This window comes from Salmo salar, chromosome 05 (genome assembly GCF_965601325.2).
Source record: "Salmo salar chromosome 05, fSalSal1, whole genome shotgun sequence".
Lineage (NCBI taxonomy): Eukaryota > Metazoa > Chordata > Actinopteri > Salmoniformes > Salmonidae > Salmo > Salmo salar.
This window is the reverse complement of record NC_138295.1, coordinates 65,125,252-65,152,502: the sequence shown is the minus strand read 5'-3', so window position 1 is coordinate 65,152,502 and position 27,251 is coordinate 65,125,252. Positions and strand designations below refer to the sequence as shown.

Sequence of the window (27,251 nt, the reverse complement as noted above, 5' to 3'; positions counted from 1 at the left end):
AGTGTGATTTCCCTTTCCCTTTGTAATGCAGCGTGTCAAAGGTGAGCTAGGCCGACTTTCAAGTCATATAGTCGTTTTTTTGCGTTTCATTTGGGTAGAGAACACATAATTGATTTCAGAGTTTCCAAAAGTCATGTTGGAAGAGATTAGGTGGAACGAAAAACTGCCCTGAAATCAACTGGCATATGTGGGTGAGTTGATTCAGAAGAAGGTAGGTATCCTCCACTATTGATGCTTTGATCATTAAGAAGGTAGTCATTCATCTAGAGCTAAACAAGTGTTACGAGAGCTTCTCTGACCAATAGAATGGCCAGGGGAATGTGTGTGCTGTGTACTACCTTCTCCATTACTAGAGGAACACATTCACACTGGAGGGTGATTTAAGACAACCCCCATTTTAACATTGCATTCCTATTACTTTTATAATGACTTTAAAAGATGTCTAAAAACCTGTTTACTGCAGCATGCATCCATGCATAGAGTTTACAGAAATTGTGTTGTTTCTATGTTAATTATTTGCATATTAATTCCAGTATAGAGTTCAGACAGTGCAAACTGATCTGTTAAAGGAAGTTACTTCCTCCCCTATTAAAAAGTCATGTTTTAAACACCTCTACTTATCCTCAAAATTACCATAATCCCTGCGATGCTCACCCATGTGCTTTCTCTCTTATTTACAGCATTACTTGTTTATTTATATCTCTGAATGAGATTAGAGAAACAGATTATAGTGCAGACCCATGAATAGCCATCAATGACTGCTACAGGATAATGTAAGTCTCTCACTGATCTCTGTCTGTCTGTCTGTCTGTCTGTCTGTCTGTCTGTCTGTCTGTCTGTCTGTCTGTCTGTCTGTCTGTCTGTCTGTCTGTCTGTCTGTCTGTCTGTCTGTCTGTCTGTCTGTCTGTCTGTCTGTCTGTCTGTCTGTCTGTCTGTCTGTCTGTCTGTCTGTCTGTCTGTCTGTCTGTCGGTGGAGTAGCATGTTGCTCCATCTAGTCTACATAGCAATGACACACAATCCTCCGGGACAGACAGACACACCGCAGGTTAACATACCAATGTAATATACGCTAGTACATTACCACTGTCTTGTCCTCTAACGCTACAACATTATCTTGGATCCCAAGGAGGACGTGCTAGAGAAACCATCAGTTCAATACAATGACATCAGTAACCTAGCTGCATAAGCCTAATGATAGTATACCAAGGCAGGCGCAGTCTGCTTGACAGCTCAAAATAAAATAGGCGGCACGGAAGTATAAATTAATTATATGGATTATTAAAATGAGGTTAATATGTCAACTAACTGTGAACACTGGACATGCCAAATGCATGACGACGTCAGCTTACTCCACACAAACATTCACTCCAGTATGACACCTTCTCTTCCCACTGATTTACAAACACACCTTTTGACAACTGAATTGTCACAAGCGTTCTGTCTAACGTTGAAACGAACGTCTCAAATAGGAAGTCATCTGACCAATTACCGTTGGCAGGACGGAGAGGCCTGTCATAGTGATTATTCATGAAGAGTAACAGCACTGACTTTCATGCCAAAAAGTAAATAGAGTTAAAAACACACCAAAGACAAAAAGTGACATTAGCCACAGCTTTGACAAACAGTGGAAACTGAAAGTTAGTGAGGAGTGAGGCAGAGTTTCCTGTAGCTGCATGGATCTTGGGGCGGATGGTTGTTTGGTTGCCTAATTATTTATCCTACTGGCTTTATGGCTCTCATTAATTTCCCCTCTCTTTACCTTCCATTGGAAGTCTGAAGTCAACCTGCATCTGGTGCAGATAACGACCATGCGGCCGGGGTCTACGCAGTCCCCTCCCCTCCCGTCTCCTCACCCACACCTTCACAAGAGAAAAGGAGCGCTCTTTCATAGAGACTCACAGGATAATGGTGTTAGAAATAGGCCAGCCACTTTGTGGCACGCTTAAAAAAAATAGCCAGTGGAATTTGTTGAGCTGCATGTATCTCTTCATTCAGTGGAATCTACAGTGCCTTCAGAAAGAATTCATACCCCTTGACATATTCCACATTTTGTTGTGTTACAGCCTGACATTCAAAATGGATTAAATACATATTTTTTCTCACCAATCTGCACACAATACCCCATAATGACAAAGTCGTTCTAAGTCTCTAAGAGCTTTGCACACCTGGATTGAACCATATTTGCCAATTGTATTTATTTGTATTCTTCAAGCTCTCTCAAATTGGTTGTTGATCATTGCTAAACAGCCATTTTTTATTCTTACCATAGATATTCAATCTCCCAGTGTCTGGTGGAAAGCAGACTGAAGCAGGTTTTCCTCTAGGATTTTTTATCCTGAAAAACTCCCCGATCCTTAACGATTACAAGCATACCCATAACATGATGCAGTCACCACTATGATTCAAAATATGGATAGTGGTACTCAGTAATGTGTTGTATTGGATTTGCCCCAAATATAACACTGTATTCTGGACAAAAAGTTAATTGCTTTGACACATTTTTTGTTGTATTACATTAGTGCTTTGTTGCAAACAGGATGCATGTTGTGTAATATTTTTATTCTGTACAGGCTTCCTTCTTTTCACTCTGTCAATTAGGTTAGTATTGTGGAGTAACTACAATGTTGTTGATCCATCCCCAGTTTTCTCCTGTCACAGCCGTTAAACTCTTTAACTGTTTTAAAGTCACCATTGGCCTCATGGTGAAATCCCTGAGCAGATTACTTCCTCTCCCTGGCAACTGAGTTACGGAGGACTCCTGTATCTTTGTGGTGACTGGGTGTATTGATTCACCATCCAAATGTCATTAATAACTTTACCATGCTCAAAGGGATGTTCAATGTCTGCTTTTTATATTTTTACCCATCTACCAATAGGTACCCTTCTTTGCGCGGCTTTGGAAAATCTCCCTGGTTTGAAATTCAAACAACTACCTTACAGATAATTGTATATGTGGGGTACAGAGATGAGGTAGTCTTTCAACTTATTATGTGACTTGTTAAGCAAATGTTTACTCCTGAACTTATTTAGGCTTGCCATAACAAAGGTATTGAATACTTATTGACTCTAGACATTTCAGCTTTTTTAGAAAAAAATTGAAAACATTATTCCACTTTGACATTATGGCACATTGTCTGTAGACCACTGACTCAATTTTATCAATTTTAAATTCCGGCTGTAGGCCATGGTGCAAATACTTTCTGAAGGCACTGTATGGCAAGCTTACTGTATCACACTGCAAAGACATTGTAACAGAAAAATAACAAGTTGGAGAGAGGGAGAGAGGTAGGGTGAGATGGAGAGTCATGGACATCATTGAACAACTCAGCAGTCACTGATTTCTATTTTAGCGCGATCACACACACACAAACACATTTTAAATAAAACACTTTTTAAAGAGGCTGCTGTCAGAGATTTTGGGAAGATGGCCGTCTCCCAGGCCTGTGGTGTAGTACTAAGATCACACCCCAGCAGGGATAGGGAGGTCTGGGCCAGCAGGGCTGTAATAGGGGCATCTGTCCTTCCCTCCTGTCCCCAATCTGGAGCCCCACTCTGCTCTGCTCCACCAGACTCACCTTAGGCCAACACGGACAACAACCCTGACCTGCATGTTATTCATTTACAAACCACTAACTAAACGACCAATTGGAGCTGTTCCTCCAGCCGAGGAGCCAAGAAGCAAAGTGAATTGATAGAGATGCTTTCACCGCCCGATCGGTCACACTTTCAAACCAGCAGAGACACAGTGGGAAAGAATTGGTGAAAAGCAAATACTGTACAGTCAGGGAGTAGGACTTCAAAAGGCAGTTAGACGGCATAGACTACATAGACAGTAGAACGCTGCATAATACACAACACAGAAAAGGTTTAAAGAACTCTGGGTGATTGCTTTCAAGTTTGTCTTTACAGGGGAAGCTGGGCCATTCATTTCTCTATTTTGCAATGCAAAGGAAAATAAATATTGCAGTCTTTGATGGCTCATGAATTTGTACAGTTCTCAGCGTATCAGGCAGACATTTTCTTTCTTGTGTTTTTCACTCCATATGTTAGGCCTTGGGCCTACTGACAGAGATATCTGTCAGACGTGGAAAACTCCCAAATAGCCCAAAAAACCCAAGACGTAGGCTACATTTGCATTCAATTCAACAAATGTTTCACGTCATTGTGCACTGTTGCATGAGGCTCTTCAACTGTCTTTTTCTCTTCTATATAAATATATATACGATAGCCAAAGTCAAATGTATATTAATATTACTAATGAATTTAATTGAAAATAAGTATTTTCACAATAGATATGTCTCCTTCCACTGCCCTGGTTCTGTCTCTCAGTCCTGGGGCCATTGTCAGAGCCAAGAGGTCATGAGTCTGGCCAGTCAAGATAATACACACACACACACACACACACACACACACACACACACACACACACACACACACACACACACACACACACACACACACACACACACACACACACACACACACACACACACACACACACACTACAGACCCTGATGAGATGAACTAACCGAGAGAAGAGGGATGCATCGTCTCTCTCAGTGACTGACGGAAGACAACAAGCTGGAGGTAGAACCCTAAACACTACCATCCCTATCCTTACAGGTCACCTGGCTGCTCCTCTGCCAATAGTTGCAGACACTGATGGGACAAATGAAATGATTCCCATAGGGTTAATTAAGAGAATAATTTGTCATAAATAGGACTTAAGCTATTGGATATATTACATTCAATAATATAAATAGGCTAATGTAACATTGCCACATATGGCCTAGGTTTTGCTGATCAAAGCGGTGTTAAAGAATAAGATGCTGTTAATCTTCAGTACAGTACATATTAGTGTTGTCCCCTTCTGGGATCTGGGTGTATCATACAGTACTGGAAGTCCTATTTGATTGATCAGAGAGCACAAATAGTTATTCACCCTTTTTACTATAGTATATGGTCTTCAGATATAGGCAGGTTATTACTGAGTTGGTCAATATACATCACTTCCCCCAAAGGATTACACTTGTTATCTGAAATGATATTCAATAAAGTATGACCCCAGAAATACCAGAGGAGTCGAGTGCATTTTGATCTGGCTTATACAAAAAAATAAATGTTTTATTGGAATTAAGATCACAGTCAAGATTACCTCAGGAAACAGCAGTGAGATTCTGTTTCTACTCCCCTCCTTCCACATCCTGCACGTTATTCTTTCACTCTTGGGAGCCGCTGTGTGTGTGTGTGTGTGTGTGTGTGTGTGTGTGTGTGTGTGTGTGTGTGTGTGTGTGTGTGTGTGTGTGTGTGTGTGTGTGTGTGTGTGTGTGTGTGTGTGTGTGTGTGTGTGTGTGTGTGTGTGTGTGTGTGTGCGTGTGTGTGTGTGTGTGTGTACCACTATGATGTGTGAAGGCTGTTGAGGATGGCTATACATTTCAGAGAGACGCCCCATTACATTCTCTCAGTACGTTTCTGGAACGGCACCCACCCACCCACCCACCCACCCACCCACACACACACACACACACACACACACACACACACACACACACACACAGCCACACACACACACACACACACACACACACACACACACACACACACACACACACACACACACACACACACACACACACACACACACACACACACACAGAAACGTACAGGATGTCTATTAGTTGTACACAGGCAGGAGACAGAGTCACAGTGACATGGACAGTGGACAGAGAACAATTACAGAACACACACTGCTGTTACTCCATGGATACAGCCGTTGTATTCTTTTCCAACTTCCAACTGATCTTTACTCAAGAGGGCTCTGTCTGCATGGTTAAAACACCGTCTTGGGAGTCTCCGAAGTAGAGTTTGCTGCCTCCATAAATATATTTGTTTACCTTGCAAGTTGCTCTTGCAAACTGCTTCCAGCGAATACTTGTTTTTCATTTTTTTCTTCCATTGAATTTAAATTTTTGTCTTTTTTTCTCAGCTCTGCTAGCTTTTCCACTCAGGGGGATTTACATAGTGACTAAGCTGAGTGTGGTTAAACAGACAGACAGACAGACAGACAGACAGACAGACAGACAGACAGACAGACAGACAGACAGACAGACAGACAGACAGACAGACAGACAGACAGACAGACAGACAGACAGACAGACAGACAGACAGACAGACAGACAGACAGACAGACAGACAGACAGACAGAGTACTTGGACATGAGATCTGATGATGAGTGCTGGGTGTATGCTATCACACAGACACTGTAAGTACATTCTAATTAGCTGATGTATGCAGGACATCGTCCATATTGGATGGGTATCAAAAAGCAATCAACGCTCCATCACTGATGAGCAGCCTGTGTGTGTGTGTGTGTGTGTGTGTGTGTGTGTGTGTGTGTGTGTGTGTGTGTGTGTGTGTGTGTGTGTGTGTGTGTGTGTGTGTGTGTGTGTGTGTGTGTGTGTGTGTGTGTGTGTGTGTGTGTGTGTGTGTGTGTGTGTGTGTGTGTGTGTGTGTGTGTGTGTGTGTGGATGGATGGAAAGATGTGCTGCTGCTAGTGGTGCTGGACTCAGAGGCGAGACGGCTTTCACAAACCTCCGTAATGCCAGGCAATCACAAGACATTATGCACAGATCTGAACTCCAAAGCCACAGGATGAAAAAAAAATCAAGGGAATAGTTGAGTTGAGATCCTCATTGACAAAAGAACTGATTATGATGAGCTCTCTTCTCTCCACTTCTTTTTTTCATGCAGATGTTGAGAGTGAGAAGTGTTGAAATTGACTCTCCAATGTTAAAATATGGGCAAGAAACCCACAATCAGCCAGAGAGTGAGCCATCAGATAATCACCATAACATAATAGAGACGAAACACAGATTCAACAGTTTGGATAATTATTTGTGTACTGGACCCTAAATGGATAAAAACAACTTCAAAATCAAATCAACTACAAAACTTGAGATAAACAAATTACACAGAAAATATCTGGTTTGATGCGTTTAGGATGAACACAAGTCTGACACCGGAGACTAATCAACAACTCAATGTGGTTCAACATCACTAATGTTTAAACCATTGACATCCCAAGCACCCATTATCAGGGTAGTTATCCACCCCTCTCCTAAATACAGCCTACACATTCCTTATGACCAAGAGTTGTAGCCCCAAGCTCTAAACAGAGGCCAGGCATGGGCAGTGACACACACAAAGAGCATCCGTTAGCTAGCGACGTACCGAAAGGGACTCTGTATCAAAATCTTATCTTCAAAGGACTGGGCATGGGCTCAGGGGAGCAGTGCCACCGCCTCCACACAGACAGGCAGGCAGGCATGCACAGAGGGGGGATTTGGACCTGCAAGCAGGAACCAGGCAGAGATCTCTCGGCCAGCGCCCAGAGCCACAGACCTCCTCCAACACGCCCGCGGTGCGGGGGGGGGGGGGGGGGGGGGGGGGGCAGGCAGGGTTCCTGCACACGCGGCACGACATCAGTGAGCTGATCCCCAACCATCAATTGCCTGCCCATTTGCTTCCTGGCCCCGCCACGGCTGGCGGTTGGGATCTGAACTCAACTTAGACACAGAGTTTCTGCATTTCACAGATGGCTGTGAGAGGCTTTGCGTTGAGGGGGGGAGCGGGGTAGTGGGGTCCATCGCCTGGACCCAGAGCGGGGCAGATTTCACACCGTGGTAGAGTAGCGCTAAAGCAGGCCGATGTTAATCCACTCACTGAGGGGAAGGCCTGGGGCGATTCTGCTGCCCGGCCGCCGTCTCCCCCCACAAAGCCATAAATGGTGCATTATACAACTGGGCCTCAGACACACTGCTGATACGCTGATAGGTGGCAGACAAAGACCAAAGCAACCACAGGAAGTGGAGCCGTTAGAGGAGCACCATGCAGGTACAGTATGAACACACTCTCTCTCACACACACACTGTAGGCCTACTGTAGGTAGCCTATACAATACCTGCTTAGGGGACGCTTCTGTTCTGTTCTTTTATTATTCATCATTGATTTAGGTCATGATGTTTTTAACGTCTTAGTTCAGGCTCAAGACAGAGCTGGACACTCTATGCTCTACAGTACAATACAATAACTAGTGTTGGATCACAGTGAATACACATCTAAAGTTACCAGAAGTGTTGTAGAGCGTTTGAACTTATGAAAGGCAATCACAGGAATGAAAGGAGAGTGAAACATATAAACATGGGGGATTGAAATAAATGACTAGGAAGAAATAAGGGAAAACGATAAGGCAGCTGTAGCTTAAGCCCCAGAATGAGATGTTTTACATGAAACCAAGAACTGCATTTCAGATAAAACCAGCCACCTTGTTTAGACATCACTTGTAGGCACATTGGAAAGATATGAGTTGAACTAAAATATATCTGGGCAAAATGCTACAAATAACACAAAAACTTCACTATATTGGTCTTCACCCAAATAACAACATTGCCTGACAAACATCTTTGATAAATAAAGTGCATTACCTTTTCACTGTGTATAATGGGGTTTTTATCATCACGCTTTGCCAAGCATTGCTGAAGGATTGAAGCATTGTAACGGGACACCATAGGTCAAACACATAGGATATAATTATTATGTTAATTATAAATCCCTTTTATTCTCCTGGAGGAGTCTTTGACAAGAAGGTTGTCATTTCAACCACTTCAAACAAACAGTGGTTGCTTTCCCTAATGATGGTTGGATGGATGGTTTCTATTGTCTGAACATCTCTTTGGGCTAATCCATGTTTTGTCAGGTTAGTGGTTGTAGTCAATAGAGGAGGAATGGTTTTTCAATGGAAGATGATTAAAAGAACTGATTCATAATAGTGCAGTTTGACTGCTGTTATCATAGCCACTTCATTCCAAGTGAGACCCTGATGTTGAAAGCGTCCCCTAGACAAAGCTAATGGACGATAGAGTCCTGTTAAATGGAGACGGCCCAGCCTGGCTGTCTGAAGAGACAGGTTCTACTGCATCACACACACCACTCACATTACTGAATCATCACCATGCTGCCCTTCATAATCATTTCCATAAGGCCGTGGGTGTGTGTGTGTTTGTGTGTGTGTGTGTGTGTGTGTGTGTGTGTGTGTGTGTGTGTGTGTGTGTGTGTGTGTGTGTGTGTGTGTGTGTGTGTGTGTGTGTGTGTGTGTGTGTGTGTGTGTGTGTGTGTGTGTGTGTGTGTGTGTGTGGCATCGTGGCATCGTTGTGGCTGTCGAAAAGTATAGCCATTATCATTTTTGGATGACTTTAGATTTTAGTAAACAGTTGTACCTAAAATCTGCTGTGACTTCTAGACTCTAAGACCAGCTAACTGGATATAGAGGTGACTTCCAGACTCTATGACCAGCTAACTGGATATGGAGGTGACTTCCAGACTCTAAGAACAGCTAACTGGATATGGAGGTGACTTCCAGACTCTAAGACCAGCTAACTGGATATGGAGGTGACTTCCAGACTCTAAGACCAGCTAACTGGATATAGAGGTGACTTCCAGACTCTAAGACCAGCTAACTGGATATGGAGGTGACTTCCAGACTCTAAGACCAGCTAACTGGATATGGAGGTGACTTCCAGACTCTAAGACCAGCTAACTGGATATAGAGGTGACTTCCAGACTCTAAGACCAGCTAACTGGATATAGAGGTGACTTCTAGACTCTAAGACCAGCTAACTGGATATAGAGGTGACTTCCAGACTCTAAGACCAGCTAACTGGATATGGAGGTGACTTCCAGACTCTAAGAACAGCTAACTGGATATGGAGGTGACTTCCAGACTCTAAGACCAGCTTACTGGATATGGAGGTGACTTCCAGACTCTAAGACCAGCTTACTGGATATGGAGGTGACTTCCAGACTCTAAGACCAGCTAACTGGATATGGAGGTGACTTCCAGACTCTAAGACCAGCTTACTGGATATAGAGGTGACTTCCAGACTCTAAGAACAGCTAACTGGATATGGAGGTGACTTCCAGACTCTAAGACCAGCTAACTGGATATAGAGGTGACTTCCAGACTCTAAGACCAGCTTACTGGATATGGAGGTGACTTCCAGACTCTAAGACCAGCTAACTGGATATGGAGGTGACTTCCAGACTCTAAGACCAGCTAACTGGATATAGAGGTGACTTCCAGACTCTAAGACCAGCTTACTGGATATGGAGGTGACTTCCAGACTCTAAGACCAGCTAACTGGATATGGAGGTGACTTCCAGACTCTAAGACCAGCTAACTGGATATGGAGGTGGCTTCCAGACTCTAAGACCAGCTTACTGGATATGGAGGTGACTTCTAGACTCTAAGACCAGCTTACTGGATATAGAGGTGACTTCCAGACTCTAAGACCAGCTTACTGGATATGGAGGTGACTTCCAGACTCTAAGACCAGCTAACTGGATATGGAGGTGACTTCCAGACTCTAAGACCAGCTAACTGGATATGGAGGTGACTTCCAGACTCTAAGACCAGCTTACTGGATATAGAGGTGACTTCCAGACTCTAAGACCAGCTAACTGGATATGGAGGTGACTTCCAGACTCTAAGACCAGCTTACTGGATATGGAGGTGACTTCCAGACTCTAAGACCAGCTTACTGGATATGGAGGTGACTTCCAGACTCTAAGACCAGCTTACTGGATATAGAGGTGACTTCCAGACTCTAAGACCAGCTAACTGGATATGGAGGTGACTTCCAGACTCTAAGACCAGCTTACTGGATATGGAGGTGACTTCCAGACTCTAAGACCAGCTTACTGGATATGGAGGTGACTTCCAGACTCTAAGACCAGCTAACTGGATATGGAGGTGACTTCTAGACTCTAAGACCAGCTTACTGGATATGGAGGTGACTTCCAGACTCTAAGACCAGCTTACTGGATATAGAGGTGACTTCCAGACTCTAAGACCAGCTAACTGGATATGGAGGTGACTTCCAGACTCTAAGACCAGCTAACTGGATATAGAGGTGACTTCTAGACTCTAAGACCAGCTAACTGGATATAGAGGTGACTTCCAGACTCTAAGACCAGCTTACTGGATATGGAGGTGACTTCCAGACTCTAAGACCAGCTAACTGGATATGGAGGTGACTTCCAGACTCTAAGACCAGCTAACTGGATATGGAGGTGACTTCACACTAATCAAAGAGCAGTGGACTAGACAAAACCTTATTAACTTGGAGGTCCAGTATCTTACCACATCTCACAAAGACTGAACTCTGCACTGAACTCTGTACTGGGAAAGGATTCTCTGCTGGTGGTTTTGGAAGGGATGATGCTGAGGATGATGTAGACGTAGAGGGTTGTGGTGGATTGTGTTTGTTTACAGTACGCATCCAATCATCCAATCATCCATTGTCACTGTTCCATGTTCACCCCCTTCAGAAACTACAGAGAGAGTTGCTGTAGTTTCCACCTCAAACAGCTTCCATGTTCTCACCAGTTAGCTGGTTCATACTATGGTACCACATAGCATTATCAGATCCTGCTGACAAGAACAGATTTACCCCAAATGAAAGCTGTTGTTCATCTTATTCAACACTCCAAAGTAAAATTCTATTCAAATGACTGAGAAGGAAATCTTACAGTCTAGGGATAATGCTGACTACAGGACCAGTGAGCTATATTCTCCAACTATAGTCAGACATTCCATAGAATATTACCAGCTGTGACGGTATGTTCTGTCTTTTTTAGCGAATCTTAGCAACATTTCCCTGTTTGTCAAAGCAAGCTGTTGAGAAAGAGAGAGAGAGAGGGAGAGAAGGAGAAATAGAGAGAAGCCCTTGACCTTTTTGTCCTGAAGATTTGCCTAGCTTCCCCTCACTCCAATCTAGAGAGTGAAATCATCTGATCCTAAACTAACTGTCAACTGCTTGTGATGGTGGCAAAGCCAGAGACATCAATCAATCACTTTCTACTACTTTCTTCCTCTGTTTTGCTCGAGCTTATCATCTGACCCAGTTGTTATCCTGTTTCAGAAGCTTCAGAAACTTCATGATGGTCAAATGTGTCTCTTTGGAGAATCCCAGACACATGGTTCACACAGAGAGACCACGGTCTGCTCTGGGCTCTAGGTCTGTGTAGACCAGCATGTTACACCCACTAAAGCACCACCACCATTTTATCACGGGGGATGGACGTTAATACCAGCCTTTTATAGAGACAGAATCAATAGTTTTCAGTTAGACTAAACTGGGACTCTAACTATCATGTCTTGAATGAGAGGATGCTCTTAGCATTTAGCCAAGCTATCTGTGGTTTGGGCCTGGGGAATGGCTGATTGGTGTAACCTTGGTTAAAAAAAAACACATCTGATATAATAAGGCAAAGCATTTTGCTCGGCCAAAGCTACTCAGTCACTGTCACCAAACCAGTCTTTAGCAATTACCAGATTAGAATTCTTTGAGATGAGATCCACTGCTTCCTGATTCTGATTCTGCAGGTAGGCAGTTCCATTCCTCTCCATCACCATCTCACTTCAGAGTTATTTATCTGACATAGTTCAAACTGCAGGGAACTAATTACAGGACAGGAGAAATAACACTTTACAACCTGTCACTCTTCTCATCACAGCCTTTCAGACACACTTCTTCCTCCAATCTGATTTGCATAATCTCGTTTAAAACATAATCGATCAAGATCAGCCACTGACAATTGGCATATCATTCCATTATGAATATTTGTGTGCATCCAGGCTAATCATATGCAGATATGCCCTCTGATCAGGGGGATGTAAACTGGGCTGTCAACAGCCGTACGCGCTTTCCTGCCACGCTTTGCTGCGAATCAAAACATAGCCTCTTTAAAGTATTAACATGTTTTGAAGTTTGTTTTATATTTTCAGCACATTTGACATAAATTGTTTATCTATTTACAAAGCTTTGTCATTAGTGATTTTCCAGTGAACCCTTAGCAGTGCTGTGTGTTTTGTGCTGTTGGGCCCAGAGAAATGCTGATGTACAAATTGAACTGAAAGGCTTGCTACTTAATCCGCTGTAGCCACCTATCCCTTAACTACGACGCCTGACACGTTTTATCCTTAATGCCCAAGAAATGCAAAGTTCTATCTTCTCCTGTTCTCGTCCTTCACAGCCGTGGCTAATTCCTGCCAAGAGAGAGACTTAAAAGTAACAACTATTAGGGCTTCATTTTCTGCCGTGCCAACTCATATCTTGGTCAAAAAATGTATGTTGACTAAATCACCCCTTTTCAGTCACCTAATATGTCATGGAAAAGAAAAACAAAGGACGTTGTTGCTCCTGTGAGGGTAAAGTTGTAGACTTTTGTTATTACATCATGTTCACAACTCATTTTTATATTCACAGCTGCTAGGCTGAGTCACTTCCTCTATCCTCAAGGGCCTGGATTCAACCAAACCTGCACTGCAGGAAACTGGCACCCCAGAAAATACATTTGCAGCGATAATGTATGACTTTGTGAACATCCTGTAACTAATAGCACATTATTAACACAACATTTGACCATTGAAACAAAACAAAACTCATTTTGATTTTAATTGAAACATTTTCAAATTCTAGAACACTAGAGTCCTTGAAAATTCTGCTTTAGAATAGAACAGAGGAAGGCAAGTGTTTATCTTCTAAGCTGTTTAAAAGCCCAAACAGAACCCATAATATCCATATTCATAATATAACATGACGTCAGACGACAAAAATAACTGCGATATTGGGGAGTAACCTCAGAAAAGCCCTTAATTGAGCGATATCTCCAGCCATCGCGACGGATAAACGTGCAGCCATCACCAAGGTGAAAGGGAATTTACAAGTTAAATGAAAGAATTCATGATGTGTGGTGGCTCTTTTACTCCCTGGCTGTTTCCCCTCTTGGCAGGGGCCAAATAGAGAATGTTAAATGAGGCAATTGTGTCCTGAAGGCAAAAAGAGAGGGAGGAAAAACATGTTCCTGTGTGCTCCTAGCCTGAGGACTATTCTCCCGCTGATGAGGTAGAGGCATGGTGTGCATCCCAAATGTATCCCCTATATACTGTAGTACACTCTTTTTGACCAGGGCTCTGGCCAAACGTAAGGCACTATATAGGGAATAGTGTACCAATTGGGCCATAGTCATAGAGGGACCCAGCAGATCCCTACACCACCAGGCCAACTTCCTGTGAGACCAGACCCTGGTCCACCTCCCTGACACATCATGATGATGCGCAGACCCACACATGATTATATTCATATCATATCAACATGCACATTGCAAAGTCACATCCTGGAAAAACTGGCCATATTCATAATACACACAAAGACTTTATCGGAAAAAAAACTAGTCTACCGCTATGTTATCTACAATACAGTTTTTTATGAATTGTGCACCAAGATAAATGTGGCTGATACAGGGATATACCAAAATCTATCAATTTACTTATTATTCAATATGCCAAATAATATATGTGAATGTTTATGGTGTCATGATGAAGAGAAGTGTCAGGATGTGTATAGACACTGGTCTGTAAACGTTGTATTGTGTGTCTGACTTGGCATCCTATATAGTGGGAAGGATGGCATTTCAGACTCAGCCTGTGTCTGTAGCAGTAGGAAAGGTACTGTCAGACAGCTATACAGACATACTCCGTGTTGACACGCTGACACTGATAATCAAAGCCTTGTTTGGGTCTTAAAAGGACGTACTTGAACAACAGCTGGACTAGAGGCCATAGCTGTCCTATAATGGCCTTTGGAGAGTGATCAATATTCAAATCTTAACATCTCTGTTGTGATTAGAATGCAGCCCTCTTTTTTTCTCCCCTCCCCGAAACAACAAGAAAAAAAGCTTAAATCGATGATCTTAGAGTCTAAACTAGATTCCTAAGCAGTTTGCCACTCTCGGCAGCAAGATAAGATAAACTCTCTTTGACCTAAGAGATGAAGTTGCCATGACGATCAGGGAGTCCACTTTCTCTATTGATATTTTGCTGATGTAACAACAAATGGAACCAGATCTGGCCCCTGATAACGGTGATTAATTAATACACATATTGATCCTTACAAGCTAGAGACAAGGCTATTAACTCAAACGGCTGAAAGTCAATTGTTACCTGGGGCTCAAAAGGCATCACTTGATATCAAATCTAAATAAACTGAGGAACAAACGATTAGGATTTGTTGGGGCACAATTACCTATTCTTTTATTTTATTTACAACAGCATGCAAATGAAAAGGGACGTAAGACAGAAAATGTCATTTTAATAGAAATTCTTTGAAAGGGACTGAGCCATCTAAACCTTACCCATCTATGTAGCCAGCAGAGTAGCACTAAAACTGAAACACATTTTTGTGATCAGATCCTGAAAAACAACAATCCATGTTGAATAATCCATTGACAATTATGAAGGAGCAGATAATGACTCGCAACAGTGAATAGTCACTGGAATAATGGTGGTGGAATTACAGGAAAGAGGAAGACAAAGAGGAAACAGTGCCAGGAAATGACCTCCACCTTTTGAAACCAGTGACCCAGCGACCAATGCCCACATCTCACTGTGCTGTTCAAGCTGCACTGCAGCACCACTGTAACACTCACACACACACTCACCAGCCATGCCAACTTCAGCTCAGCCTCCTCTTCAGCAGGCAGTTTTTTCAACAAAGGAAACACATCCATCCACACTCTACATTCCATAGTTGCTAATGTTATATCCGAAATGTGGCCTATAAAACGGGCGCTTAACGTCAATGTGACATACAATCGCAACAACAATACTTGAACGTATAAATGTTAAATAAAATAGCCATAAATCATGTGAAGACTGGAGACAGCATGCTATTTGCATACATTGGTGGTGCAACATCAGTGCTTGAGAAAGAGAGTGAAGGCGAACCGGGATCCTTCAGCTAAGACGACGAGGCAGCAACACAACACAAGCTGTTATTGGCAGGGAACAGATGTTTGAGGGAAAGTTGGCATTCAACAACCATTCTTCATATGACAGAAATCTATGAGGAGCACAAGAGAGGCAGCGTGATTGTCAGGCGACTGAAAAAGAAACCCTTAAATATGAGAGGCTGGCATCCGAACACAGATATGATGATTCCCCCCCGAAACATCAGACTGCTTGAGTTGGTTTACAAGTTGATTCAGCTGTGACAGAGGTCAAATAGAAGACAACACTTCTACTAGGCAGATTACCTGTCATGACAGAGCACAAGCCTAAAGTTGACCATAATCCCCAGTCTCACACACACTCACGTACGAACAAAGACACACACACGTATGCATGCACAGACAAGCACACACACACACACACACACACACACACACACACACACACACACACACACACACACACACACACACACACACACACACACACACACACACACACACACACACAGAATGTAGGCAACCAATTCAGTAAACACTCCCCTTGTCCCATACAAATCACTGTAAGTTTCCTCTGATAAATACTGCTCAAAGATATAAATGTCACCTGATATGATAAACTGTATGCTGATGTAAGATCACGTCTTTCTGAGCAGTCAAATAGATCTACACCCTTAAATATAATATAGTAGTTATCCTTCTAGAATGAACATATACTGTACATACTCATCACAGTGTAGTTTCATTTCTACACAGTACAAGTTCTGGACTCCACTGAATGATTTAACAGCAGAGAGGAGCAGTCCTGTATCTGGTAAAGGGCTAGTTAACGCTGCAACAGGAATTGACGAAGTCACAGGGAGCACCATGTGCTGTAGTGAAGACAACAGTTAGGCCAGGGAAGAGTGCTAAGTCAATTTAATAAGCACATCTGACATTGGATGTCTTGTGCACGGCCCTCTCAACACCCTTCCAATAGGATTCCTCCATAAACAACACTGGGGGAAGAGGCTCCCTACATCATCTCGGCTCATCTACACGCCACCAAACTTTGGGAGCAATTTTACAGAAAAATGACTCTGAGGGGAGGCGTTTTCCATTCAGCTCTGTTCATATCTCTACCTTCCTATTAAGAATCAAAATGTACCCCTCAGTGGGAGAGGTATGGACACACCACAGCATAACACTAGGAGCCACAGAGAGGTGAGAGGGGGGAGGGAAGGAGGGAGCCTTGAAGGAATTCACATATTCTCCTCTAATCACAATCCGCTGAGCATCAGCCATATTTCCATCATTTCTGTCAAATTTAGCTGATCTGCTTTGGAGCGGCTTGCTGGCAATCTGGGCAATTTATTGGCATATTGGCACGGGGTGATAAGGCTAGAAACAACAGCAGCTAGCAGCTGGCCCACTGAGATGGACTGATAACATTGATATGTGCTCCCATACAAAACACCTCCTCCACTATCTCCCCTTTCTATCAAACTCTTATTACAATAAAAGTGTATGGGTTTTTATCCCTTTCTTGGGAGAGGAAGAGAGGCAAGGAGGGGGGATACAGGGACGACCCAGAAATATAGAAGAAAAAAATCAGATGTAACGTTTCAGAGGAAAAAAACAAGGGGGAAATACATAATTTATCACAGTATTATCGGGATATCCAGGCAGCCTAATCAAGGAGCACTGAGTGACTATTTTTTGCCTTATCATCCAAAGTGGTGGAAACGGAGAGGGAATTATCAGCCGGCTGCAGATTGCTGGGTTGGAATTTTAATGGTAATAATCGGGTTTCTGATGGTATATCTTCCCTGCTTATCTTTTCCATTATCTGTCCTTATCTCCCCAGTCATCGGAGCAAATTAATGGTGCTCTTTCAGCTTCGCCTTTTTATCACCGCTCAGAGAGCACCCAAGGGGAAGGAATAAGCAAAATATTAAAATACTGCATAAATCACAATTTTAGATAACGGCTCAATGTATGCAGGATGGGGGGGAAACTGCGCCCAACAACCTTTTTGTCCTTTAGAATGACTGTCTGCGCTGACTTTCTATGCATTGCCTGGTTCCTGGTCCTCAGGCCTTTCCCTAGCTCCTAGTTCCTGGTCCTCAGGCCTTTCCCTAGCTCCTAGTTCCTGGTCCACAGGCCTTTCCCTAGCTCCTAGTTCCTGGTCCTCAGGCCTTTCCCTAGCTCCTAGTTCCTGGTCCTCAGGCCTTTCCCTAGCTCCTAGTTCCTGGTCCACAGGCCTTTCCCTAGCTCCTAGTCCTCAGGCCTTTCCCTAGCTCCTAGTTCCTGGTCCTCAGGCCTTTCCCTAGCTCCTAGTTCCTGGTCCTCAGGCCTTTCCCTAGCTCCTAGTTCCTGGTCCACAGGCCTTTCCCTAGCTCCTAGTCCTCAGGCCTTTCCCTAGCTCCTAGTTCCTGGTCCTCAGGCCTTTCCCTAGCTCCTAGTTCCTGGTCCACAGGCCTTTCCCTAGCTCCTAGTTCCTGGGGTAGGACACATCGAGGCTTCCACTGACCTTTCTGTTTCTAACTAGGGCTTTAGTTCTTTCAACACTGTATCCTCACTCCTCACCTCTCATTAACAACCTCTTACACATGACATAGTCATTCAGTCGGTCACAGTGGATATGAGGATTCTCAGAAAAAGCAGAAAAACTGTTTTTTTCCTTCGTATTATTATCAAATTACAACAAACATAATCTCAATAGTTCGGTCTACATCAATAGTCTTGGAGCGTTTGCATTTAATCTATAACGGGTAAGTTCATAATTCAGAACCATAATACCCACTTACATTAGGTAATCAGAACCAATTTTCTAAGTGTTCTTGAAAATATATTCATAGGTACTGAAAAATATATTTCCGACTATCAACTTCTTAACTTGCCTAAAATGCTAAAATGATGGAAAATATGTTCAGACTGTAAATACATAAAACAAGCTGTGACAGTGAGTGACAAGCCGCTGAAGATCTTTTAGAAAATATAGACATTTGCAGTAATGTATTGCCATTTTGCTGATACTGCAACAAAAAAAATGTTTCAAAATCTTCCTTGAATATATAAGTACATTTTGTTGACAGCCATATAGAGTGCAATCAATTACTGATTAATCAATTACTGACTAATCGTAACCACTATTAAGTAAATTCCTCATGTAAAAACAGAATCATAATTTACACACACACAGACACACACACTGTATAAATAAAGTATATATTTCTTCCTCTTGCTGTATCCACATTATCAATCACACTATTACTGGAATAACTATTTCACATATTGAAACAAAACAATATTTTTGAGTTATCTAAAATAACTTGAGAGTGGACAGTACTCATTATTTTTTCTCATCATGTCTATAAGTCCGACAACAATGAGAAATCCCAAAGGAGTCTCCTCCTACCTACTCTTCAAATAAACCCAAGTCTGAGGACAAGGATTTCCCAGTGAATCAGCCCGACATAAATGACATGGCCAATATAGAATAACCACATAGACAGTCATACAGCTAAATAACACGGTCACCATAGAATAACCACATAGATAGTCATACAGCTAAATGACACGGTCACCATAGAATAACCACATAGACAGTCATACAGCTAAATGACAAGGTCAATATAGAATAACCACATAGACAGTCATACAGCTAAATGACAAGGTCAATATAGAATTACCACATAGACAGTCATACAGCTAAATGACATGGTCAATATAGAATTACCACATAGACAGTCATACAGCTAAATGACATGGTCAATATAGAATTACCACATAGGACTGTATTGTACAGTAATATAGGTGGTATAGGTGGTTGTTGCAAATGATCTTCAACACCACAATTCACTACACTGCTTATAACAAGAAATGTATGATGAATACGATGACTCTTTGCCAATACAAAATGAATAAAGGCACAATAAAAAGTCCCCGTTGTCTTCAAGTCTCTAAAGAGCAGACCTAAAATGCAACGTTCCTATGACCACTGTTAGTATGAAACGTTTCCACTGGGAAGCCTGCTAGGCCAGCCATTTCAACTCCACATTTGGAATTACATAAACACATTTCACAGTTTGTTTAAAATCACAGGAAATAAAATCCATATAGATCAGTTCTGTCTCATGCCACATGGAATTTCACTCAAAGCGTTAGTATTTGAAGTGATTGAAATAACCCTTGAATTATCAGAGATCCAGAGGCACAATGCTTTGTTGAAATGGGGGATGAAACTCTGCAAAAAGTACATGTAGTGCTATTAAAAACACTGTCCATTGTATTTGACATATATATTTTAGTTATTATATTACCATGAACACTTTTCAGTATTTTTTTATGTATATAACCTGTCCAGTTATAATTGTGTATAACCAATTATATATTTAGACAGTGACACAATCACTAACTAGTCTGCAGAATGATTAGGGTTCATGCTGTTATTGTAAAAGTTTGAATTTAGGTTTAATTTATTTATACAGTTTGTGCGTGTGAGTGTGAGTCGGGTGTGTGTGTGTGTGTGTGTGTGTGTGTGTGTGTGTGTGTGTGTGTGTGTGTGTGTGTGTGTGAAGGGGGACATTACCCATTTGACGTAGGTTATTCAGTACATCTGACATTAGTATTACTACATAATTGCTTTATTGCTTAGGTTTAAGATATAATACTTCATTTGTTTAGTTGGAAACAGAATTCCAAAAACACAGTTTGCAAACGATATCCACTCTTTAACTTTTGGTGTTTTATGTCTGTAGATCATATCAGCACATTATAACAAATCACAAGAACAGAATCCTGATTTGCTTGACATAAATAATATGTCAAATATGATAAAATACACTATCCACTTCTAAGAAAACACCAAGCAAACTTTAAAATAACATAGTCTCCCTCCTATATTTGTAAACACATCATTTGAAAAGATGTAACACCTTTCTCAGCAATAGCCTATGACAGAATATGATTGATCAAAAACATAACTCATTTATCAATGAACGAAACTCCATCAACAGTATCAATTAAATCTGGGATTGCCAATTGACATCGGTGCCGAAGTGACTAGTCCCTCACTAACCTAATTGAACTTCTCCAACAAGCTTTGGTAGATAACAGAAGGACAGCGAGGCTGTAAAACTTACGTTTAATTTGCCTGGGGTTGCTCTGCTTCCTTCGGGACATGCCTGCTCGGAGCTGGTCAGGAGATCCAGGTGTAGCACTGACTGATCGATAGGTTTTGGTTCATCCAAGCACCGGTAGGGTTTGTGATGGAAATTGAGAAAGAAAGGGTGACGAATTATGGACACTTTTTTCACAGAGTATGTCGCTCTGTCTCTTTCCTTTCTCTTCCTCTGATCTGCTCTATTTCACTCTAGCTCGCTCTCTCTCTTTCACTCACTCTTTCTCAATGGCGTTCTCCGAGATGAGGCTGCACTGAGTTGCGATCCGCACGGACTGACTGGGGAGGTGAAAGCGTTTCGCGCTTTTGTTTGAAGATAAGGTTTGTGCCTCCACGGGTACCGTAGACACCGCTTCTTAAACTTGACTTTTAGCTTGCGCCACGCAAGTAGTGATTTCTTAATTGTTAATTACTAGTGGAATGTCACATTTTGTGGGCTTGGCCAAATAATACTCAATACATTTTGAATCACCAATATTTGGCGCGGGTTTTGCTTATGCGTTTGTCGGTGTATTCCAATTCCCACCATGTCAAACTTGAAAAATGTCCGTTTTAATTTTTAGATTAAAAAAAGTTAGACAATACTACATTCGTATGAATATTTAAGTTATCTGAAGTATATTTTATTTGTCCATTTATGAAGCCCAATTGATCATTTCATAGGCCTAGAGTAAGCATTAACAGCTGTACAATTTGCATGCTGGACACAGACTCTCACAGCACACACACACACAGCTAGCCTTGTAATTACCAGATAAACTCGGAGATCAGGCGGCTTGTGAGTCTACACATGCACCCCTTACATTGTTCTGGACTCTATGACACTATAGAAGCCTCAAATCATTTCATTGTAGGAAAAGAGAAGCACATTTCATATTTGCTGGATTATTACAATTGCATAGTAGACCTACTTTACAATGTAAAATTAGTTCAATTCCAAATTGTTCCTCCATAATACAGCTGCTACCACCTTGAGTACATTTTTTTAAAGTCCCCCCCCCAAAAAAAATACGTTATTGTCATGACTCTGACTTAAACATTCACATAAACTAGAAATGTACTTCTTCAATTAGCCAGTTGAACTGTCAAGTAAGGCAAGCAAGTCGCCTGTGAAATTACCCCATCCAGGACTTTGAAATTGGGGTCTGAGACTAGACTATAATTGAAAGGGTTAACTAGTCAACTATGCTTCATCCTAAAGGGGTATTCAGGATTTTGGCAATGAAGCACTTTATATACTTTATTTACTTCCCCACAGTCAGATGAACTTGTGGATATCATTCCACTGTCTCTGCGTGCAGTTTGAAGGAAGTTGCTAACTAGGGTTAGCACAATTACTAACTAGCATTAGCGCAATGACTGGAAGTCTATGGTAACTGCTAGCATGCTTGAGGATACCATAGACTTCCAGTCATTGTGCTAATTTAATTAGCATTGGCTTGCGAAACTACCTCCAACTTCCTGCATACTGGATGCAGAGACATACAAATGGTATCCATAAATTCATCTGACTGTGCGTAAGTAGATAGGGGGTGTCATAGCCAAAATCCAGAAGTATCCCTTTAAGGATGGAAGCATTTATCTGCTTTATTTTAGTTGGCCCCTGCCACTGCCATCACTTTCCATATCCCAGTGACCAACATGGAACTTTCTTGCTCCTCCCCTGCTGACAGTTGTAATCATGGTCCAGGGTTAGCTAAAATTCAAGTACAGTTGAAGTTGTAAGTTTACATACACTTAGGTTGGAGTCATTAATAAAACTCGTTTTTCAACCACTCCACAAATTTCTTGTTAACAAACTATAGTTTTGGCAAGTCGGTTAGGACATCTACTTTGTGCATGACACAAGTAATTTTTCCAATGGTTTTCAGACAGATTATTTCACTGTATCACAATTCCATTGGGTCAGAAGTTTACATACACTAAGTTGACTGTGCCTTTAAACAGCTTGGAAAATTCCAGAAAATTATGTCATGGCTTTAGAAGCTTCTGATAGGCTAATTGACATAATTTGAATCAATTGGAGGTGTACCTCTGGATGTATTTCAAACAATAGTATGCAAGTATAAACACCATGGGACCACGCAGCCTTCATACCGCTCAGGAAGGAGACGCGTTCTGTCTCCTAGAGATGAACATACTTTGGTGCGAAAAGTGCAAATCAATCCCAGAACAACAAAAAAGGATCTTGTGAAGATGCTGGAGGAAACAGGTACAAAAGTATCTATATCCACAGTAAAACGAGTCCTATATCGACATAACCTGAAAGGCCGCTCAGCAGGGAAGAAGCCACTGCTCTAAAACCGCCATAAAAAAGCCAGACTACGGTTTGCAACTGCACATGGGGACAAAGATCGTACTTTTTAGAGAAATGTCCTCTGGTCTGATGAAACAAAAATAGAACTGTTTGGCCATTATGACCATCGTTATGTTTGGAGGAAAAGGGGAGAGGATTGCAAAGCAAAGAACACCATCCCAACCGTGAAGCCTGGGGGTGGCAGCATCATGTTGTGGGGATGCTTTGCTGCAGGAGGGACTGGTGCACTTCACAAACTAGATGGCATCATGAGGGAGGAGAAATATGTGGATATATTGAAGCAAGATTTCAAGAAATCAGTCAGGAAGTTAAAGCTTGGTCGCAAATGGGTCTTCCAAATGAACAATGACCCCAAGCATACTTCCAAAGTTGTGGCAAAATGGCTTAAGGACAACAAATTCAAGGTATTGGAGTGGCCATCACAAAGCTTTGACCTCAACCCTATAGAAAATTTGTGGGCAGAACTGAAAAAGTGTGTGCGAGCAAGGAGGCCTACAAACCTGACTCAGTTACACCAGCTCTGTCAGGAGGAATGGGCCAAAATTCACCAACTTATTGTGGGAATCTTGTGGAAGGCTACCCAAAACGTTTGACCCAAGTTAAACAATTTAAAGGCAATGCTACCAAATACTAATTGAGTGTATGTAAACATCTGACCCACTGGGAATGTGATGAAAGAAATTAAAGCTGAAATAAATCATTCTCTCTATTATTATTCTGACATTTCACATTCTTAAAATAAAGTGGTGATCCTAACTGACCTAAGACAGGGAATTATTACTAAATATTATATGTCAGGCATTGTGAAAAACTGAGTTTAAATGTATTTGGTTAAGGTGTATGTAAACTTCAGACTTAAACTGTATGTGTTTCAAAATGTCCCTCTGAATGTCATTTCCTACAGTACTGTAAATTACACTGTATCAAATTACAAATTACACTAAATCAAATCAAACGTTAAATGCACTTTAAAACATTTGGTTTGATTTAGACCTATTCTTTCACTTAGATTTTTGGTTGAGATGTGAATCCAACATATAATTGTTTTATTTGTAGACAAACTGGAATTAAAGCCAGACTAAGTCAGTGGCACAGATGAAACTATTCAAGCAGATAATGCATCTCCTTCAAATTTTAATATTTGGTTGCCAAACACATTTCAATATCCCTAATTATCTTTACATTTGAAATCAACCAGAGCTTGAAACCCTAAGCTTATTGTATTGTCTATTTTTAGTGGAATTCTGGGTTGAATTCAAACAATAGCTGTTGATGACTTTGAAAATGCTATACAGGCCGAATTAACATAATTGATGATCGATAAAGTATGGTCACATTTAATTTGCTCTCTTAAACCTACCCTTTTTAATGACTTCAATAGCAACAGTGAATCTACAGTATTTCATTTTTATGTGAATATCTCTCAACATTCATTCTCACAATAGCACATTGGCAATAGTCAGTATCATAGCTAAGCAAGGCTTGGTTAAAACTTTGGATGGGAGACCAAAAGCTAGCTGTACATTGATCAATTCTCCAGTGATGCTGCCAAGCTTAATTTTATGTTGTTGTGATAGTGGATGTAATGTAGGAAATCTGACATTGTTTTAAAGGTACAAAATCAACATATTTTGTGCAAGGTTTGTCTATGCTGAAATTTGGTTACCGTGATGACATAATCCTGTGGTTGAAATTTCACCCGCAAAACAACGTTGATGACTTTGTTCAAATCCAATGTATTTTCCACATAGATTCCACGTCACAATACGTTGCCAAATTACGTTGAAACAACGTTGATTCAACCAGTTTGTGCCCAGTGGGATGTCACTTATAGTTAGAGAAAAAGATTCCTGTAAACACGTCCTGCTACAAGCAGATAACAAGTTATGGACGAAACAGAAATGTGACATACCTGTTTTATAGTAACCCTGAATTATGCATGTGTCATCTACAGTATCTTCTCATCTTTTTGGCTAACCACTTTGGAACATTCTACTCTTTAAGGACATCTACAGTAATTTTTAAGACAGACAGGTTAAAGCAAAGTATAGTGCCATCGTTTACAGGAAGGTGTACCCATGGCGATAGGGGAACAAGAGGAAGACTAAGTGCAAGGGCAGGGCAGCCACCTGAACTGAAGGCAAACAGTGAATCTGAGAAAATGGCTTTAAAGTTTTTTTGGGTTCTCCAGCCAAATATGTTGTAGGTAGATAAGTATCCTACCGGTTTTGTTTTTCAGTAACTTTTGCAAATGTTTCAGATGTAAGTGGTATATTTTCTAACTCTAAGTACAAAACTCTAAACTGATAACACTTGTAATACCCACTATCTTATGTTCAGAACCGTTGATTGTGCATTCATTGGGGTTTCACACATCTGTCACCCCTGAGTCATTCATGCAAAATAAAAATTTCCGTGAAATACCATGAGAACATTTTGTTTAGTCACCAATAAAGCCAGACTAAGACAGATAATGATAGGCTCTGCATTGAGTCATTTTAACTACCATGAAATCCAATAGCAAAAAATACAAGATACACTTTTCAAACCTGTTCTTTTTGAAGTGATGAATAGAAGGAATAGTAGACGGTAAATATTATTTTCCATACAGTATTTGACTATAACTTGACATGCATATTTTTTTTAATGATTTGAATCCAATGGCAAGTTGTGAGCATGTTGAGAAATATGTTAGTCTTACATTATCCTTATAAAGTACATATGTTAGATAAATCATCAGAAATAAGGGTATTGTAAAGCAGTTGGCTACTGTAAAAATGCATCACTGTGTTGTTTTCCATTTCTGCCCCATGCAACATTGTACAATCTTTTTTTACGTGACTTGTCAACTGTTACAGTATCGCCTGTCTCTATGCTTGAAATTAATCAGTTTACAGTGTAAATTCAGACAATGAGTGGAATACACTGTTATATAAAACCCAGGTATTTCAGCAGTGCATTGTACACGACACTATAATTTCAAATGGTAGCACATAGAGTGACTCTTTCAACTTTGACATTGTGAGGCACATTGGCTGATGGAGAATGATGATGGCGTATTTAAAGCCAAATCCATTTAGGATTTACCTTCCAACATAAATTGATGTCAAATTGATAGAAATGTACACTGTTCAGATATGTTAACTAGGCACTACATCATTTTGGTTCAGTAGTTATCAGTTTTGAGCAGTTTGATTAAGTGATAGTTAATTGTATTGTTAAAAAAATACAAGAAAATCATATCAAAAGTAAAGTGAAAATTGCATTTTGAAAAGCAGATACTTAGACTGAATATATATGCAAATTGAAAGACTGATTTGGTGCAGTGAACAAGTGACTGTTAATTTGTTTGTTGTACTCAGACAATTTAAAATGTGCTTAGAGTTTTGAAACATGAGTCATTTTGATGCTGTTTAGATTTTTGTGCAGTTATGTACCACATACCACAAAAATTGCACAAGTGATTGAACAAAAACTGTATTATGAAGTAATTTTATATATATATAAACCATGACCACTGATCTGACCTATGACCCCTAAAATGCTGATACTGCCCTCTGCCTTTGCATGACCTTAAACAATATTTGGGTAATGCAAAAGCAAAGTGCACTATCTAATATCTAAATGTGTTTTTCCAACTTTATTGGCAATCTCATAGTGTGTGTGAGGGGCAAGGCAAACTGCAGTAACTGCAATCTAAACACGGTGCAACAAAGCCAGAGTGCAGTAACTTCATTTAGTAACTTCACATACTGCTGTTTGCCTTGATTTTGACTTGGATTTTGTAGTTACTGCAAATATGACACCATTTTATTTTCTGAAACGGAAGATAATTGAACCAGGACACTTTGTCACAAGATAAAACAGATACTACATAGCCTGATTTCAGCCTTAACTCAATTTTAACCAAAGTGTAGTTACTG

The 27,251-nt window shown here is 41.1% G+C and overlaps 1 protein-coding gene across 1 annotated transcript in view; it reads right to left on the bottom strand.

Moving 5' to 3' along the window:
* Positions 1 to 21,336, bottom strand: part of LOC106579058 (zinc finger protein ZFPM2) — a 153,073-nt gene extending 131,737 nt beyond the window's left edge. Inside the window, exon 1 of the mRNA XM_045718568.2 lies at positions 20,974 to 21,336. Within this exon, the coding sequence (XP_045574524.1) occupies positions 20,974 to 21,013 (40 nt within the window). The 5' untranslated portion in view covers positions 21,014 to 21,336. The remainder of the gene's footprint in view (positions 1 to 20,973) is intronic.
* Between the last annotated feature and the right edge of the window lie 5,915 nt (positions 21,337 to 27,251).